Source organism: Rhinolophus ferrumequinum, chromosome 24, assembly GCF_004115265.2.
Source record: "Rhinolophus ferrumequinum isolate MPI-CBG mRhiFer1 chromosome 24, mRhiFer1_v1.p, whole genome shotgun sequence".
Classification (NCBI taxonomy): domain Eukaryota; kingdom Metazoa; phylum Chordata; class Mammalia; order Chiroptera; family Rhinolophidae; genus Rhinolophus; species Rhinolophus ferrumequinum.
Window position 1 is genome coordinate 3,796,562 of NC_046307.1, and position 16,914 is coordinate 3,813,475.

A 16,914-nucleotide genomic window follows, 5' to 3' on the forward strand; every position below is an offset into this window, starting at 1 on the left:
AAGAAACAGAAAATCTGCACAAATTACTAGCAATGATATGGAAGTAGTGATCAATAAACAAAAGCCCAGGAACAGACACTTCAAAGATTAATTCTACCAAACAGTTAAAGAAGAATTAGTACCTATCTGTCGTGCAGGAGACCCTGCTCGCTGCGCCAAGTGTCGTGCAGGGCATCCGGCAGGGTCTCTGCTCCCGCTTCCCAGATAAAAACGCAGGACATGGTGAGGCCAAAAAGGAACACCCACGGAGCCATAGATGGGTGAGTCATACCACTATACTCTCACTGACAGCTGGGTTGGAGACACAGGAACCAGGAGCCACACAATTCTCAACCCTCACTGTGCCGCTTGCAGGCTCAGCCACCATCTTCTTGCTAGCTCCCCATTTTTTTGCTAGCCTAGCCATGGCAGTTATATTAGTGCCCAATGGCTCACTGGTTACAGCTGACGGTCAACTAGCCACAGCTGATGGCCATTTGATCAGTCGATGACCATTTACTACCTGAGCCAGCAGCTTTCTATGTGAGGCCGAGAGCCTGGAAACTGCTTTTGGGGCTCTGTCCCCACACTATCTTTCTCAAACTATTCCAAAACATGAAGAGGAAGGAATGCTTAAAAATGCATTTTACAAAGCCATTATTACCCTAATACCAAAACCAGACAGACACTGCAAAAAAAGAAAATTACAAACAATGTTCCTGATGATCATGCATGCAAAAATCTCAACAAAATTGTAGCAAACCAAATTCAACAATACGTAAAAAATATTATGCACCACAATCAAGGTTGATTTATACCAAGGATGAAAGGATGATTCAATACCTGTAAAATAATGTGATACATCTCAAAACAAAACCAAGGATAAAAATCATATGATCATCTCAATTGATGCAGAAAAAAATAGTTTCACAAATCTCAACATCTATTTATGATAAAAACTCTCAATTAAGTGGATATAGAAGGAACTTATCTCACCATGATAAAGCTATGTAATATAAGCCCACAGCAAATATCATACTTAATGATGAAAAGCTGAAAGTTTTTCTCTAAAATTAGGAACAAGACAAGAATGCCAACTCTCACAACTATTATTCAATATAGTATTGGAAGTCCTAGCCATAGTAATCAGACAAGAAAAAGACATAAAAGTCATACAAATTGGAAAGAAAGAAATAAAATTGTCACTATTTGCAGATGGCATGTTACTTATTCTATATAGAAAGCCCTGAGATCTCTTAGCTATGGGCATCTATGCCTTTTATAATGTTCTTTTTATCCTTTCTAATGATAGGATATAGGAGTTTTTTTTCTTTCTTAATCTACTCATAGTACTTACCCCTTATGTGGAACAATTGTGGAAATTTAACATTCTAAAAACAAAGAAAGTCTTGAAAGCAACAAGAGAAAAACAAGGATTTGAATGACTGGATTTTTCATTAGAAACCAGAGGTGCCAGAAAGGATTGTAAAATATCTTTAAAATGCTGAAAAAAAAACTTGTAAGCTCTGAAATGTACACTATGAAGTAAAATTATCTTTCAGAAATGAGACAAAATAAAGACATTCTCAAGGAAGGCAAACTAAGAACTTTTGTTGCCAGCACACCTGGTCTAAAAGAAATGCTGAAGGAAGTTCTTTATGCTGAAGGGAGCATCAGGAACTTCAGGAATGAAGAAAGAGCAATAGAAAGAATAAATATATAAGTAAATATAATAGAATATTTATTAAGTTTTAAAAATATGCCTGACTGTTAAGATAAAAAATTATGATTCTGTAAGGTAGGTTTATCAATGTATATAGATATAATAATATGACACCTATAACATAAAGAGAGGAGGTAAAGACATTTATATGTTTGTAAGCCTTCTTTATTTTACTTGACTTTGCAAAATATTACTCTAATATGTGTGAAATTTTAGCTAAGTATATTGTAATCCCTAGAGTAGTCACTAAAAAGTCAATAGATAAAATGCAAAATAAAAGCATTCAATTAATCCAAAAGAGAGACAGACAGGGGGCATAGAGGAAAAAGAACCAAAGTAAATAATGTGAAAATAAATAAATAATAAAGTGGTAGACCTAAATCCAACCATATCAATAATTAATTTAATGTAAATGGTCTAAATACACCAATTAAAAAAGATTATCAAATTGGATAAGAAAACAAGACCTAATTAATTATATGCTGTGAATAGGAAATCCACCTTCAATATAATTAAATATGTGGGTTAAAAGTAAAAGGTAGAAAAACATATGCATGCACCTACTAGTAAAAAGAAACCTGGCATTAACATCAATATTAAAAATTTTAGATAAATCTTTTTTAATATTAACATTAAACTAAGTAGACTCAGAATAAGGAAATTATCAGAGATAAAGAGGGATCTTACATAAAGATAAAAGGATGACTTCACCATGATATAACAATCCAAAATATATATGCACCTAATATCAGAGCTTCAAAATCCATGAAGCAAAACTGATTGAACTGAAAGGATAAATAGGCACATCCACATTCTGCTAAGAGACTTCAACCTTCCTCTCTTAGTTATCTGTAGAACATGAAGACAAACAATCAGCAAAGATGTAGGAATCTGAACAACACTTATCAACCAATGACCAAAATGATGTTTATAGAAAAGTCACACACCAGCAGTGGAATGCATATTCTTCTCAAGTACACATGGAACCAATATCCTGAGACATAAACAAACCTTTATTTATAAGAGTTGCAAAGGTACAAAGTGTATTCTCTTTAAAATATAATTAAAATAGAAATCAATAATAGAATAATATGTGGAAGATCCACAATTTTTGAAAATTAATTAAGATTTTCTGTTTGTTCCTTAGCCTGTTTTATTCCTTAGCCTCTTTTTTTTCCTCTGGGTCATCTGCGTCTTCCTTGTTGTTTGGGAGAGAGCTCTATGTGTTCTTTGTGCGAGTCATTTGTTGATAGCACGATGTGACTAGTGTATCACCTCCCACTCTGGGCTTTGTCATCTCACAATTTTATGTTGTCATTTTTTTTTGAACAGGCATTCTTAACATGGTCAAATATATTTATCTTTTTCTTTATGCTTAGTGCTTTTCATATCTCATTAAAGAAATCACTCCCCATTTAGAACACATCCTCCAATTTATCTTATATAACATTTATAACTTTAACATTTAGATATTAAGTCACCTAGAATTGATTTTTTTTTGTACAGTGTGGTATAGTAAGACAATTTAAAATTTCCTTGTACTAATCCAATTGTTTTGGCAGCATTATTTGAAAAGATGGTCCTTTCCATGCCATTACCAGCACATCTCAATACCAGGAACTGTTTCTAGCCTCTATTGTGCGCTATTGTTATATTTTCTCAATCCTATACCAACGCCATACTGACTTATAAAAGATTTATAGTAAGTCTTGATTTGGTGCATTTTCTCAAATTATTCTTAAGGAAGTCTTGGCTATTCATTATGGTTTACATTTCCATATAATTTTTAGAATCAGCCTTCCAAGTTTCGTTAAAAAATTAGTTGAGGGACTATCAGTCTGTCAGAGTCGCAGTGTTTCTTGGGGGTCCTGAAATCTAGGGAGGTCATTTTGGCTGCATTTTTCCTGCCTCCGAGCGCTTCCCCCATGGAGGGTGGTAATGCACAGTCGCAAGTGCGAGACAGCACCAGGCTCCCACAAGCGCTGCTCATTGTTTTTATCTCAGTGTGCATGGCTCTTCTTGCCGAAGGTATATCCTGGGTCCCAGTTTACAGGACAGACAAGTACAAGAGACTAAAGGTGGAAGTGGAAAAACAGAACAAGAAATTGGAAAAGAAGATGGAGACAGTAACAGAGTCAGCTGGCCAACAACAATAGAAGAAAACCATAGGTAGGAAGAGAAACAGAGACCTGTCAGTGGTTGGAATGAATCCGTGTTTGCAATTGGCTTTTGTTTTACTGACCAAATGGGAATGTTCAATTCCATATTTGATGGTAGAGTGGTGGCAAAGCTCCCTTTCACCCGCCTTTCCTACATCCAAGGACTGTCTCATAAAAATCTGCTGGGCAAAGACACCATATACTGTTCCTTCATCTTCTTATATATTCTCTGCACCGTGTCCATCTGACAGAACATCCAGAAGATTCTTGAGCTTGCCCCTTCACGAGCTGCCACCAAGCAAGCCAGTGGATTTCTTGGCCCTCCACCTCCTTCTGAGAAGTTCTGTTGAAATCAAGAAGAACCCTCTACTTCCTGTCATTTTTTTCTTTTTAGAGATTCAAATCAGATTGGCAACTATGTTGTAGCAAGAGCCAAAGGCAGCCTTAGCATGTGGGCCACTTTCTAGTTTTCAGTTGTTTCTAGACTTTATCGATAGGATTTGAATGAAAATGGCATCCAACAAACAAGCATGACAGGGCTTTCAGTCACAGATGATGTTTTAAATAAGTGTGTTGATTAGGTAAGTTCAGGTGATGTTTATGTAATGAGATACTGTGTCTTTCTTTCTTTCTTTCTTTTCTTTCTCTCTCTCTTCTCTCTTTCTTTCTCTTCTCTCTCTTTCTTTCTTCTTTCTTTTCTTCTTTCGTCTTCTTTCTTTTTTTTTTCTTTTCTTTTTTTTCTTTTCCCCCATTCTTTTTTTTTTTTTTTTTCTTTTTTTTTGTTTCTTTCTTTTTTTTTTTTTTTTTATCTTTTTTCTTTTTTTTTTTTTTTCTTTTTTTTTGTTTTTTTCTTTCTTTTCTGTTCGTTCTTTCTTCTTTCTTTCTTTCTTCTTTCTTTCTTTCTTTCTTCGTTTTTCCTTTCTTCTTTTTTTTTTTTTGTTCTTGCTTCTTTTTTCTTTCTTTCTTTCTAGTTTTTCTTTTTTTCTTTTCTTTTTTCTATTTCTTTCTTTTCTTTTTTTCTTCTTTTTTTCTTTTTTCTTTCTTTCTTTCTTCTCTTCTTCTTTTTCTTTCTCTTTTCTCTTTCTTTCTTTTCTTTCTTCTTTTTTCTTTCTTCCTTTCTTTCCTTTCTTCCTTTCTTTCTTTCTTTCTTTCTTTCAAGTTTATTGGGGTGACAATTGTTAGTAAAGTTACATAGATTTCAAGTGTACAATTCCGTAATACATTAACTGTTTCTTTTCTTGTGTTGCCAACATGAACATTTTCTGTGGGGACCAGCTCTTGAGACTGGCTGTGTGCCGTGGAATTGGCTGTCCATGAGCACTTAGCAGTCCAAAAGAAAATTTTAGTTTTTCTTTAGTTAGTGACTCTTAATTGGAACTATTTGTTTTTTGTGTTTTTAAGCCAAATATATAACCTGCAATCAATAAAGAGGTCAAAATTTTAGCTATTTCGTCTATTAGGAGAGATCTGTTTCATTTTGACAGGTTTCTAGATACATATTTTTAGTGACCTGAGCATAAAGGGAGGGCTGAAATAAAAGTGTTTAATGTGAAAAAATTAGTTGAGATTTTTGACTGAGATTGTAATGAATGTATGATTAATTTGAGGAGAACTGATGTTTATAACCTTGAATTTCTGTTCTACAAACCCGACAAAGCTATGTCTCTGTTTATGTCAGTCTTTAGGAATTTTAATAAAGTATTACAGTTTCTCCTGCAAAGTTCTGTATGGTTTTTATTACATTGTCCCAAGGCATTTGTGGGTTTTTGTTTTCTGTAAATTATACCTTTTTAAAATTTCATTTTTGAATACTGACATGTTTATTTACATATATTATTTTTATATCTTTTGTATCCAGCATTTTTGTTACAAACACATATTACCTCACATAGTTTATCTGTAGATTCTTTTGGATTTTTTACACTAAAAATTATATATCTGAAATGAAGACTGCATGATTTTTCCTTTTTAGTTCTTATTGATTTGTTTCTTTTCATGTATGAATTTTTTAAAATTGTGGTTAAAAACACATAACAGAAAATTTACTATTTAACCATTTTTTAAATTGAAACCAGTTTATTGTTTTTCCTTAGTCTTAACTTTTGTGGCTGCATACCTAAAAAATATCCTTTAAGTTTGCTTGTTTCTTTGTTTAGGTATAGTTGACATACAATAGTCTATTAGTTTCAGGTATACAATATAGTAAATAGATATTTATATACCTTACAATGTCACCACATTACGTCTAGTAAGCATCTATTGCCATGTAAAGTTATCATCACAGTATTATTGACTATATTTCCCCTACCTCTTTCTCCATTTCTTCACTCACCTTCTGGCAACCACCAGTTTGATCACTATTTCTATAAATTTATTTATTTTTTTTAGATTCCACATATAGTTAAATTATATGGTATTTGTTATTCTCTGTCTGACTTATTTTGTTTAGCATGGGTCCATCCATGTTGTTGCAAGTGGCAAGATTTCATTCTCTTTTTTTTTCCAATTTTTTTTACTAGTTTCAGGTGCACAAAACAATGTAATAGTTAGACATTTATCATTTATATCCCTCATACAGTGACAACCCCCTCCCCTATCCACTACCCCTCTGACATCGCACACAGCCATTACATTTCCACTGTATTATTCTTTTTTTATTTAAGTATATAGTTCAGTAGCATTAGGTATTTACACTGTTGTACAAGCAATCTTTTTGCTTTGTTTTATTGTAGCCCTGAATGAGCCTTTTAAAATTTATCTGTACTCTTTTGGATTTTCTAAACTCAAAATGATATCATCTGAAAATATTGACTGTATTAACTCCAAATTTCCAGTACTTATTCATTTATTTTTTTTTTTATCTTAATGTTATAGTTTCAACCTCCAGTGAAAAGTTGAGTATAATGATAACGGACAACCTTTGTCTTCCTCCTGAGCTCAGTGGGAGAGGCTTCAGTGCTACTTTTCCTTGGAGTTTTGTTGTTGGTTCTCTTCTCATCTTTTCTGTGAAACTCGCATTGCTTACATTTTATTGACAAAGTGATGTTTCTAAATGACAATCACATAAGTTCCTCTTCTTAAAATTTGTTAGAGGCCCTTCAATAAGCTTCATGATAAAACTGAATGTGTTAGCTTAACAACCAACACCTTTTATTAGTGACCACCCCCCCATACCTTTCCTGTCTTTTCTCCTGATCTTCCCTTAAATGAAGCTTTTATACACTCCTGGAATTTATTTACTGTTTTCCAAATATATACTACTGCTGCATTCCTTATGATTGTTATCTGCAATGCCCTTCAGCTTGGAAAACCATTTCCTACTTAAACCATTCCCTACTTAAAGCTTCTTAGCCTCAAGGATCAGCGTGGGTGTTTCCTCTGTTGGAATCGTCCCAGATCCTGGTCAGTGTGGGTGCTCCTCTTCCGTGCTTCGAGCAACCAGCACACGCATCTCTCAGGCACTTACAACATTTACTGAACGGAAGTTGTCAGTTTACTGCTCATCTCTACTTCTATCTGTTAAGACTAGAGAGCAGGGACTCTCACTCACAGCTGTAATCTCACTGTGGAGTACCATTTGCTTCTTCTCTGTCTTTTTTTTTAAATTAAAGTTTATTGGGGTGACAATTGTTAGTAAAGTTATACAGATTTCAGGTGTTCAATTCTGTAACACATCATCTATAAATCCCATTGTGTGTTCACCACCCAGAGTCAGTTATGTGGTATATGAACCACAACCAACAAAAGAACAAGAGAAACAAAAACTCATAGACACAGACAATAGTTTAGTGGTTACCAGAGGGTAAGGGGGGAGGGGGTGGTAGATGAGGGTAAAGGGGATCAAATATATGGTAATGGAAGGAGAACCATTTGCTCCTGGCTTCGGAGTTAGAGGCTGTGCTCAGCTAATTTTCAGACTCTCCTTTTCAATATAAGCATGTAAGGATAAAGATTTCTGTCTAAGAACTGCTCCATATGCATCACATAGCTTTTGGAATGTAGTATTTTTTTCACGTTTAAAAATTAATAAACTTTTCAAGAGCAGTTTCAGTTTACAGAAAAATTGGGTAGGAAATACAGAGTTCTCGCGTGCACAATCTCCCCTTTTAACACCTTGCGCTGTGTGGTACATTTGTTATACGATGAGCCAAGTTAATAATTATTATTAAAGCGAATACATAGTTTATATTAGGGTTCACTCTCTCTGTTGTACATTCTATGGTTTTTGATAAATATCTAACATCATGTTTCCACCTTTGTAATGTCATACAAAATAGTTTCATGCCTTAAAATTCCCCTGCGTTCCTCCCATTCATCTCTCCCTTCCAACTAACCCCTGACAACCATTGATCTTTTTATTGTCTCCATAGTTTTGCCTTTTCCAGGATGTCATATCATCAGAACCATATAGTATGTGGCCTTTCATACTGGCTTCACTTAATAATATGCATTTAAAATTCTTCCATGTCTTTTCATGGCTGTATATTTGATTTCTCTTTAATTGCTGAATAATATGCATTGAATGGATGTACCACAGTTTGATTATACATTCACTCTTTGATGGACATTGCTTCCAAGTTGCAGCAATTAGGAATAAAGCTGCTATAAACATCTGTGTACAGGGCTTTTTGTGCAAATAGTTTCTCAACTCATTTGGATAAACACTGAGAAACCCTCTTGCTGGATCATATGGTAAGACTATTTACTTCTGTAAGAAGTTATCGAACTGTCTTCCAAAGTAGATGTACTAGTTTGCATTCCCACCAGCAATTAATGAGAGTTCCTGCTGCTCCATATTCTCATCAACATTTGGAGTTCTCCATGTTTTCGATTTTAGTCGAAGAGTACTACTTTTACTATTGTTTATTCTACTTTCTAGCTTTTATTATTATTTTGTTTTCACCCATGAGTCACTTTAAATTACATTATAAACAATATCTTAGTGTATCAGGTCCCCATGTTTTAAAATCACTTTACACGTTAATTGCATTATGGTTATAGAATATGTTTTTTAGGTGGTATCTGGAGTAACTTGTTTTCTGATCTAGTGAATGATCACTCTGTCAGTTTCCAAGACGGCATCTCTCTCACTGTGGGTGCCCTGGCTGAGTGTGTCTAATGAACGACGAGCAGGCAGGTCTTTGCCTTACCCTATGGGCTGAACCTGCCCTGGCACCTTTCCCAGGGCAGGAAAGGAAAGGACTTCGAAAACAAGGTCCTTTATTATTCTAGCAAGTTCTTCTCCATTTGGCCTCATAATGAGAGTCTTGACCCTGAATTCAAAACAATAGAGGGGACGCAGTGCGTGTATTACCTCAGGAAGTGCCAGGAAATGTTCACCTCACCTGCTCTTGGTCACTCCTTGTGGAATGGCAGCTATTTGTCTGCACAACGTGCAACCACTGCTTGGACAACCTCCTTTTTTGGACTAGATTCCCACCAACCATACAGTTCTACCTGCCAGAATGAACCTTAAGATAACCCTGCATGTGACACTCCCGTGCCACCCATCCAGGGCACAGTATTGACCCAGGACAAACCCCTCCCACTGTACCCCTCCCCCCTTCTCTATAATTGCTTACTTGGTCTGAGATGGATGTTTATGGCTGACCAACAAATGCAGTGATTCAAAGTGCAGAGTCCCATCTTCCCTAACACACAGGGCCATGTCTATATCAGGTGACTATAAGAAGAACAGTGCAGCTTGCCATCAGCTCAAGCTCTGCCTTTTCATAGCTGCGCACCTCAGAAGCTGGGCTGACCCCTCTTCTCTCTAATTAGTCCATCCTGCTGTCCCTGCTGTCATCTGTTTCCATAGCGTGAGATCAGCCTGCAGACACATCCATGGCCTTTGGGGTCCTCGTGCTCACTTTGCTTCTCAGTCTCCTGGGGCTGAGCTCAGGTAAGCCTCCAGGTGGGACTCTCTCTGCCTCTCTTCTTGTTGGTTAACACTTTGAGTTCTTTAGCTACATGATCCCAGAACAATGGGGTGGGACATCTTTCTTGTTTGCATTTCCCGACTTCTGCCCCAGGCTGACATCTAACAATGCCAGGGGCTGTGGGAAGCAGGGGGGCAGTGGGAAGGTCTCAGGCACTGTGCAAACTGTGATAACAGCCCAGAACTCATGGTAAAGAGTGCTGAAGAGGGACCCGGTTGTGGGGAGGGGACACACCAAGGATGTGAAGGAGAATAAAGTAAATGTTTGTTCCAGGTGGGCTGTGGAGGTTAGGCAGGGGTCTCTAGGAGAGCACCAGGTTCTGACATGGGTGCTGGGGTAGAAAGGAGACACTGATTAGGATGTTTGGGGGAAAGATAATGGTCCAGCTGTGGACACGCTGAGTGGGAAACAACTGTGGTGTGTGACCTGAGGGTGGGGAAGGTGTCCTGATCTTCAAGTGAGGACTAAGTTGTAACCTGGCATAGTCCTGAGAAGACGTCACCTTTCTTTCTTCTTCTAGTTATGATCAACACAAAGGCTGGTGTGTAGGATGTTGAGTAATTGAATAAAGTACAGAGAATAAGCTGGAGGCTTGAGTAGACCCCGGTCTCTGGACAGGCTGTGTCCTCCTGTACAAGGTCAGTCTGCATAGGTTCATTCTGCCACTCATCTACCGTGTCTGTTGTGTAATCGTGGAAAAGAAGAGAGAAATAAGGGCAATCAAATCATGCTCCATGTTTCCACAGCAAAACCCACATGTCTTGTCACAGGACAGCCTCTCACTGATGTTCATTCTCATCCATTTTGTGACAAAAATACTCTGACTGCTCTGCTTCCTGGAGAAGCAGAGCCAGGCATTGTCATGGCAATGACCTCAAAGGCAGGAAGACTTTATTTTAAACCCTCGTTTCCTCTGCTTATGAACTTTGCGGCTCATGACTCCGCCAGGTGTCTGTGTGTTCCTTGTGACAGCAGATGGCATCACACCTGATCAGGCTGCTGTGGAGATCACATGAGTTCATGTACATAGAGCAGAGCCCAGCGCTGCATTAGTACAGAGCCTGTGTTCAATGACACAGTTTTTCTTCGCTGGTCTCTGGGGGAAGGAAGAATAAAGGGTGGAAGGAGCTGCTATAGGCAAGGAAAATGACAGCAGCAGTAAGGGCTGGCCAGAGGAACAGAGACACTCCAGAAAAAGGTTCCTCAGCTCGAGAGCCCCCCCACGGCCCTGAAGGCACAACAGCAGCAGCCCAGCTGACCTAGGCTGAGCCCCCAAAGCAGACCAGGGACAAGGGTCTGAGTGCAGGTGTGCTGGTGAGGAGGTGACTCTGGGAACAAAGGTAAGAGAGTGGAGAGAGTGATGCCGGAAGGGAGGAAAACCAAAAGAGGGTGTGCCAAAGAGCAGGTTACCGTCATGGAAACACCTTCTGAGGGGCCACACAGATGGCAATCCAGAATCATCCCAACATCCACTGCCCCCTGACCCCACTGGGGATGTGTACCCCCACCACTGTTCAATTCTCAGCACTTCTGGGCTCCCCTGCACCAGACTGAGCAGGTTCCAAAGGGCAGAGAAAGCCCTCAGCAGGGAACAGAGGCCAGGCTCCTGGGTGGGGCTGTCAGAGGGCAGGGACAGGCCCAGCCCACTGCAGGAGGACTCAAGTTGGGGTCAGGGAGGGCATTCAGTGTCTGCTAGGCCAGGTCAGTGGCTGAATAGAGATCCTGCTGCAAAGCGACATTTTATTTCATAAGACTCTCCTTCAAAATGTTTGACTGAAATACGTTTCAGAGAGATTATAAACCATATTTAAAGTAAGAAATAATGGGTGATAAAATTAAAATATTAATGTATTTGAAAATAAGTGATCACTTTGTGCTTGAATTTCCATGTGCTTGAAAAGGAAATTTGCACTGTGACCCCCTTTTCTCTGATGAGTATACAACCCCCACCACACCCATATATGTACATATCAGAAATGCATACATCTGAATTAATCAAGAGATGTTCCCAATCAAAGAGGTGTGTTCATAAAGCACACTCCATGGATTCACTAGAGAGCAAATCTCCAAAGTGAAAACTGCAAAATCTCCTCATCATATTGTCGTATATGTCTCTCAGAATTTGGCATAATAAGCAAATAAATAAAATAAGGATGCACAAATAAAGGTTTAACCTATGGACAAAGACATTCTTTCCTTTTACCACTGAAATGTTTATGAGACCGAACCATGTGCTTGAAGGAAACAAATTGCACCTAACTGGAGATTTTATTGTTAACATTCCCCTCCTGGAAAATGAGTCATCTTAGTTTTTAGCAAAGAAGATGAAAAGTGGCTGTTGTGAGTGTGCCGTGAAGCACACGGGCAGAGATAAGAGAATGTGGGTGTAGATTTTTCTCCAGTCAGAGGGTCAGCATTTGGAAAGTGCTCTCATGACCCTGATTAACTTAGTCAGTCTCTCTCAGACATTGTGTTCTCATCTTGGAAATGGGAATATCAATAACACACGCCTGTCAGGATGTTTGTGGAGACAGAATGAAGTAAGAAATGTGCACATACTCTGTCAAGTGTAAGGGATGTACAGATGGAGGTCATGGTTTGGAAAGGAGATAACGATGGATGTCACACCCCTGGGCACACGCCGGCCATGAGCAGGACACACTGACAGGGTCTTTGCTCAGTTATCTCTTGTGCTTCCTTCCACAGGCCAGTGGCAGGTGATGGGACCAGACAAGCCTGTCCAGGCTGTGGTCGGGGAGGATGCAGTGTTCTCGTGCTTCCTCTTTCCTAAGACAAGTGCAGAGGCCATGGAAGTGCGGTTCTTCAGAGAGGAGTTCCATGCTGTGGTGCATCTCTACAGAGAAGGGAAAGACCAGCACGATATGCAGATGCCAGCCTATCGAGGGAGAACTGAGCTGCTGAAGGACTCCATAGCGGAGGAGCATGTCTCCCTGAGGCTGAAGAAGGTCACTCTCTCAGACACTGGCCTCTATGGATGTGGGTTCATCTCCCAGAATAATGACCATGGGACCACCTGGGAGCTGCAGGTTTCAGGTCAGTTGCTTATTTCAGAGAACTCACAACTTTGTGTTATGGTAAAAACACTTGGGACTTCATGTCATATACTGAAACAGGAGTCTTTTAAAAAATGTTTTTATGTCGTTCAGTAAGAAGATAGCATCCTAAATTATGAGTTCTTTCTGTTTTGTATATATGGTTGTCTGTCACTTTTTTTGCATGTGTACATTTTTATAACTACCACCACATCAGGACATAGAGCTATCCTCATCACCACCATTTCCTTCTACTATGCCTTTGTAGTCTCAGCCACCCTCCTCACCCACCAACCTCCCCAATTCCTGGCAATCACAAATTGGTTCTCCATCTCCATGATTCTGTAATTTCAGGAATGTTATAGAGGTGACTTAAGCTTCATGGAAGAGTGAGAAGACCCCTTTGTTTCTCTCCTTAAAGTCACAACAAGTCGGACAACTATAATTCAACAAAGGATCCCCCGCTCACTACACAAATTCATCTGAGAGATCCACACATCAAGACCTCTGAAAGTGGGCATATGAAAATAAGTGTGGGGGGGTGTGTGAAAAGGGGAACTCACAAAAATGGGGCACTAGACGCAGTCAGGCACACACTGTGGCCCCAACTGACGAAGTAGTGGTGGAAGTGCTAGGCTGTAGCCCTTGTACAGCAGCCGGTAGGGTAGGAGGGACAAAAGCAACATTCGGGCCTGAGTATGCTGTGCCCTTTGTGGCTAAACCTGACAAGTGCAGAGACAATACAAAGAGTTTTGGCAGCCATGGACTAACTGCGGCCATTACTAGCAAGAAGACAAAACTGCACACTCACAAACCCACCTCTCCTTGCTTAAGCCATGACACCCACCACTCGTGGTGGAACGTGATAGAGGCAGTGGAGATGCCTTGGATAGAACAGAGTAGCTTGTAGCCTCCGTTTACAAGAAGGCAGCATGAGGAACCTACAGGCCTAGAACCCATCATCCAACACATCCCACCAGAGGGGTGGTACTTTGAGACCGAGGCAACTAGAACATAGAGCGGACACCAACCCCCTCAGGGAACATTAGACATTTTGTAAGACCGAAGGGACCGCCCCACTGAGATCCCAGAGGTGCCAGAACTACAGGTAAAAGGAGGGCAGTCGGTGACCACAGGATGGCCATGGGGTTTGAAAATTAATCTGGGGAACGTAATTTGGTGGTTACCAGAGCGTAAGGGGGTTGGGGGTGGGGGATGAGGGTGAGGGGATCAAATGTATGGTGATCACACAGTGTGATTTATGGATGATGTGATACAGAATTGCACAACTGAAATCTATGTAATTCTACTAACAATTGTCACCCCAATAAATTAAAAATAAATTAAAAAAAAAGAAAAGAAAAGAAAACAAATCTTGTGCTATTAAACCACCTGCTGGAAAACAAATGAAACACCTCTACTGATCAGCCTGCTGAATTGTTCAGAACAAAACAGTATTTAGAAGGAATAGAGCTCTCTACCTCAAATGCCCAGGCAGAGACATAATCCATCAATACAACGAATAATCAGGGTAACAAGGTAATCAAGGGTAACAAGCTAATGCATAAAGAAAATGAAAATCTCCAGAAAAAAAGACATGGGAGATTGTGATTTAAATGACAGAGAATTCAAAATTGAAATTATGAAAAATTCAACAAGATACAAGAAAATTCAGGCCCTTCAGTGAACTTAGAAATAAAATCAGTTAGCAAAAGGGGTACATTACCAAAGAGATTGAAATTATAAAAAACAACCAAATACATATTCCAGAGCTGAAGAACTCAATCAATGAGATGAAGAATCCATTAGAAAGTCTTCGAGCAGCCTAAATGGAAGAGTTAATTCGCGAGCTTGAAGAGATAGAAATCTAGAAATGACTCAGGGAAGGAGAGACAGAACAGAGCGTTTTTTAAAAAGGAAAGAACTTTCAGAGAACTATCTGAATCCATCAGAAAGGGCAATATAAGAATAATAGGGGAGATGACGTCATAGGAATGGCGACAGCGGGGCGCACTTTCTGAGTTCTCCTCTGGATCTTATTACAAACGGGACCTATAACCCATCAAAGAACTCTTTGCTCATCACACAAAACAGCTAAGAGACTCGTGGAAGGATTACTTGAAGGTGCGCTAATTGGGCGAGCAAGGGAAGGAAGGAAGGAAGGAAGGGGAGTGAAAACGCACGGGCCCGCGGCGGGGTCCCGGCCAGAGGTGGCAGCGGCGAAAACCGTGGTGGCACCCGCAGTTCCGGCACGCACGGGATCCCAGGGCGGAACGGAGAGCACAGAGACCAGGAGGTGGGCTCTTTCCCTGCGTCCCACGGCTGATCTCTCCCACCGGGAGGGTGGCTAGTGGACCCTAGGGCAGACAAAGAACACAGACTCCATACCTGGGCCCCTCCCCCGGCTCTTCCAATCCTACCCCCGCCCTTCCAGAGACTTAAACTGGCCCCTGAACTGAGGAGTAGTGTCAGATTACAGAGGAGCCATAGTAGTGCTCAGGCTCTGGGAAGACTGACAGGCAGCCCTGACCCAGGGAAGAGGCTGGGAAGAGTGTGATTTTGGCTGGGCTAGGAGAGAAGAGACTCCTCCACCCTCAGCCACCACCTTTTCTGGCCTGCGGGAAGAGGGTGACGCGTGGCTGGGCTGGGAGAGAGAAGACCCCTCCATTCCCAGCCTCCACCCTTTCTGGACTGCCTAGGGCGGGGCAAGTGCTACTGCCGAGACACTCCCAGGGATCAGCAGTAAGCGGCAGACGCAGCTCTGGGCTTTCAGCAGCTCAAAAATCTCCCGCCCGCACCCCCTCCCATACACACACACACTGAAGAAGTACCCTAAGACTCAGGAGTACTGGACATGGGGGTGATGGTGCTACTCTCAGTGTGCATATGTGCAGGCAAGGGCAGAAACTGCACTGACTTTGTAAAAACTGTCATCCAGACCCCTCAGGCCCACGCATTTAAATCTACAGTCCCAAAGTCACTCTGGGCACCAGGTGACCGGCTCTGCCTGCGCAATAAGCAGGGGGCTCTTTGGTACAGCAGAGGACAACCTGGACATTACTTGGTGGGCTTAAGTCAAGACTGGCGCTGCTTTTTCTTTTGCTTTGTTTTGTTTTGTTTTGCTTTGTCTTTATATCTTTGATATCTTTGCCTGTGTCGAGTAGGGGTTAGCGGGTGTTTTTACATGTGAATGTATTTGATTTTTTTCTTTGTTGTTGTTGTGCTTGGTGATTTGCTTTGTTCTGAAACTTCCCTACCAGGACCCAGCTTAAGTGGCACAAGATTCAAAATATCCAGAGGCCAACTCCAGACCAAACCAGAGTACTACTGGTTTGATCTACAAGTCACACACCCAGAGGGAATTCTCTGCAGGCACTAGAGGCCATAGAGGCCAAACCACATTTAAGTGGTCAACCCTCACGCAGCAGAACGCCCTGCGGTGGGCAGAGCCAAGTCTCACAACGAGTCAGCCTAGGAGTTAACCCCACCTACTCACAAGCAAAAAGCAATTAAAGATCTTCTTGAACAGGACAATATACACAACACAAGAGTCACCTTTGGAGCACACGCAGAGCAGAAGAACAAAGTAGTGCAAGTCAAATATAAAGGACACATACTACATAAGATAACCTAGCAAGAACTAAGAACTCTAGGGGATCTACCTAACACGTCAAAGCAAACACAGAGAGTCAGCCAGAATGGGGAAACAAAGATACATGTCCCAAATAAAAGAACAGAAGAAACCTCCACAACTGGAACCAAATGAAGCAGAGGTAACCAAACTTTCAGAGACAGAGTTCAGAACACTGGTGATAAGAATGTTTAAGGACCTTAGAGAAGACATAAAGAAGGATGTAGAAATCATAACGAACAACCAGTTAGAACTACAGAACACAATTACCGAAATTAAGAACTCACTTGAAGGAATTACCAGCAGGTTAGATGAAGCAGAGGATCAAATCAGCGACTTAGAAGACAAGGTAGCAGAGATCACCCAAAAGGAACAACAGAAAGAAAAAAGAATAAAAAACAATGAGGATGGCCTAAGAGACCTCTGGGAT

General features: G+C 40.4%; 1 protein-coding gene and 1 pseudogene across 2 annotated transcripts in view; both read left to right on the plus strand.

Annotated features, from left to right (window-relative positions):
- Positions 1-3,627: 3,627 nt before the first annotated feature.
- On the plus strand, positions 3,628-4,211 carry LOC117017029 (calcium load-activated calcium channel-like; annotated as a pseudogene).
- A 5,339-nt stretch (positions 4,212-9,550) lies between these two features.
- The window catches only part of LOC117016852 (butyrophilin-like protein 3), a 103,751-nt gene continuing 96,387 nt past the window's right edge, over positions 9,551-16,914 (plus strand). The window contains exons 1-2 of one of the 2 annotated variants that reach the window (XM_033096606.1): positions 9,551-9,763; positions 12,507-12,854. In XM_033096606.1, the coding sequence (XP_032952497.1) occupies positions 9,706-9,763; positions 12,507-12,854 (406 nt within the window). In that variant the 5' untranslated portion in view covers positions 9,551-9,705. The remainder of the gene's footprint in view (positions 9,764-12,506; positions 12,855-16,914) is intronic. The other variant, XM_033096605.1, reaches the window with a different exon arrangement.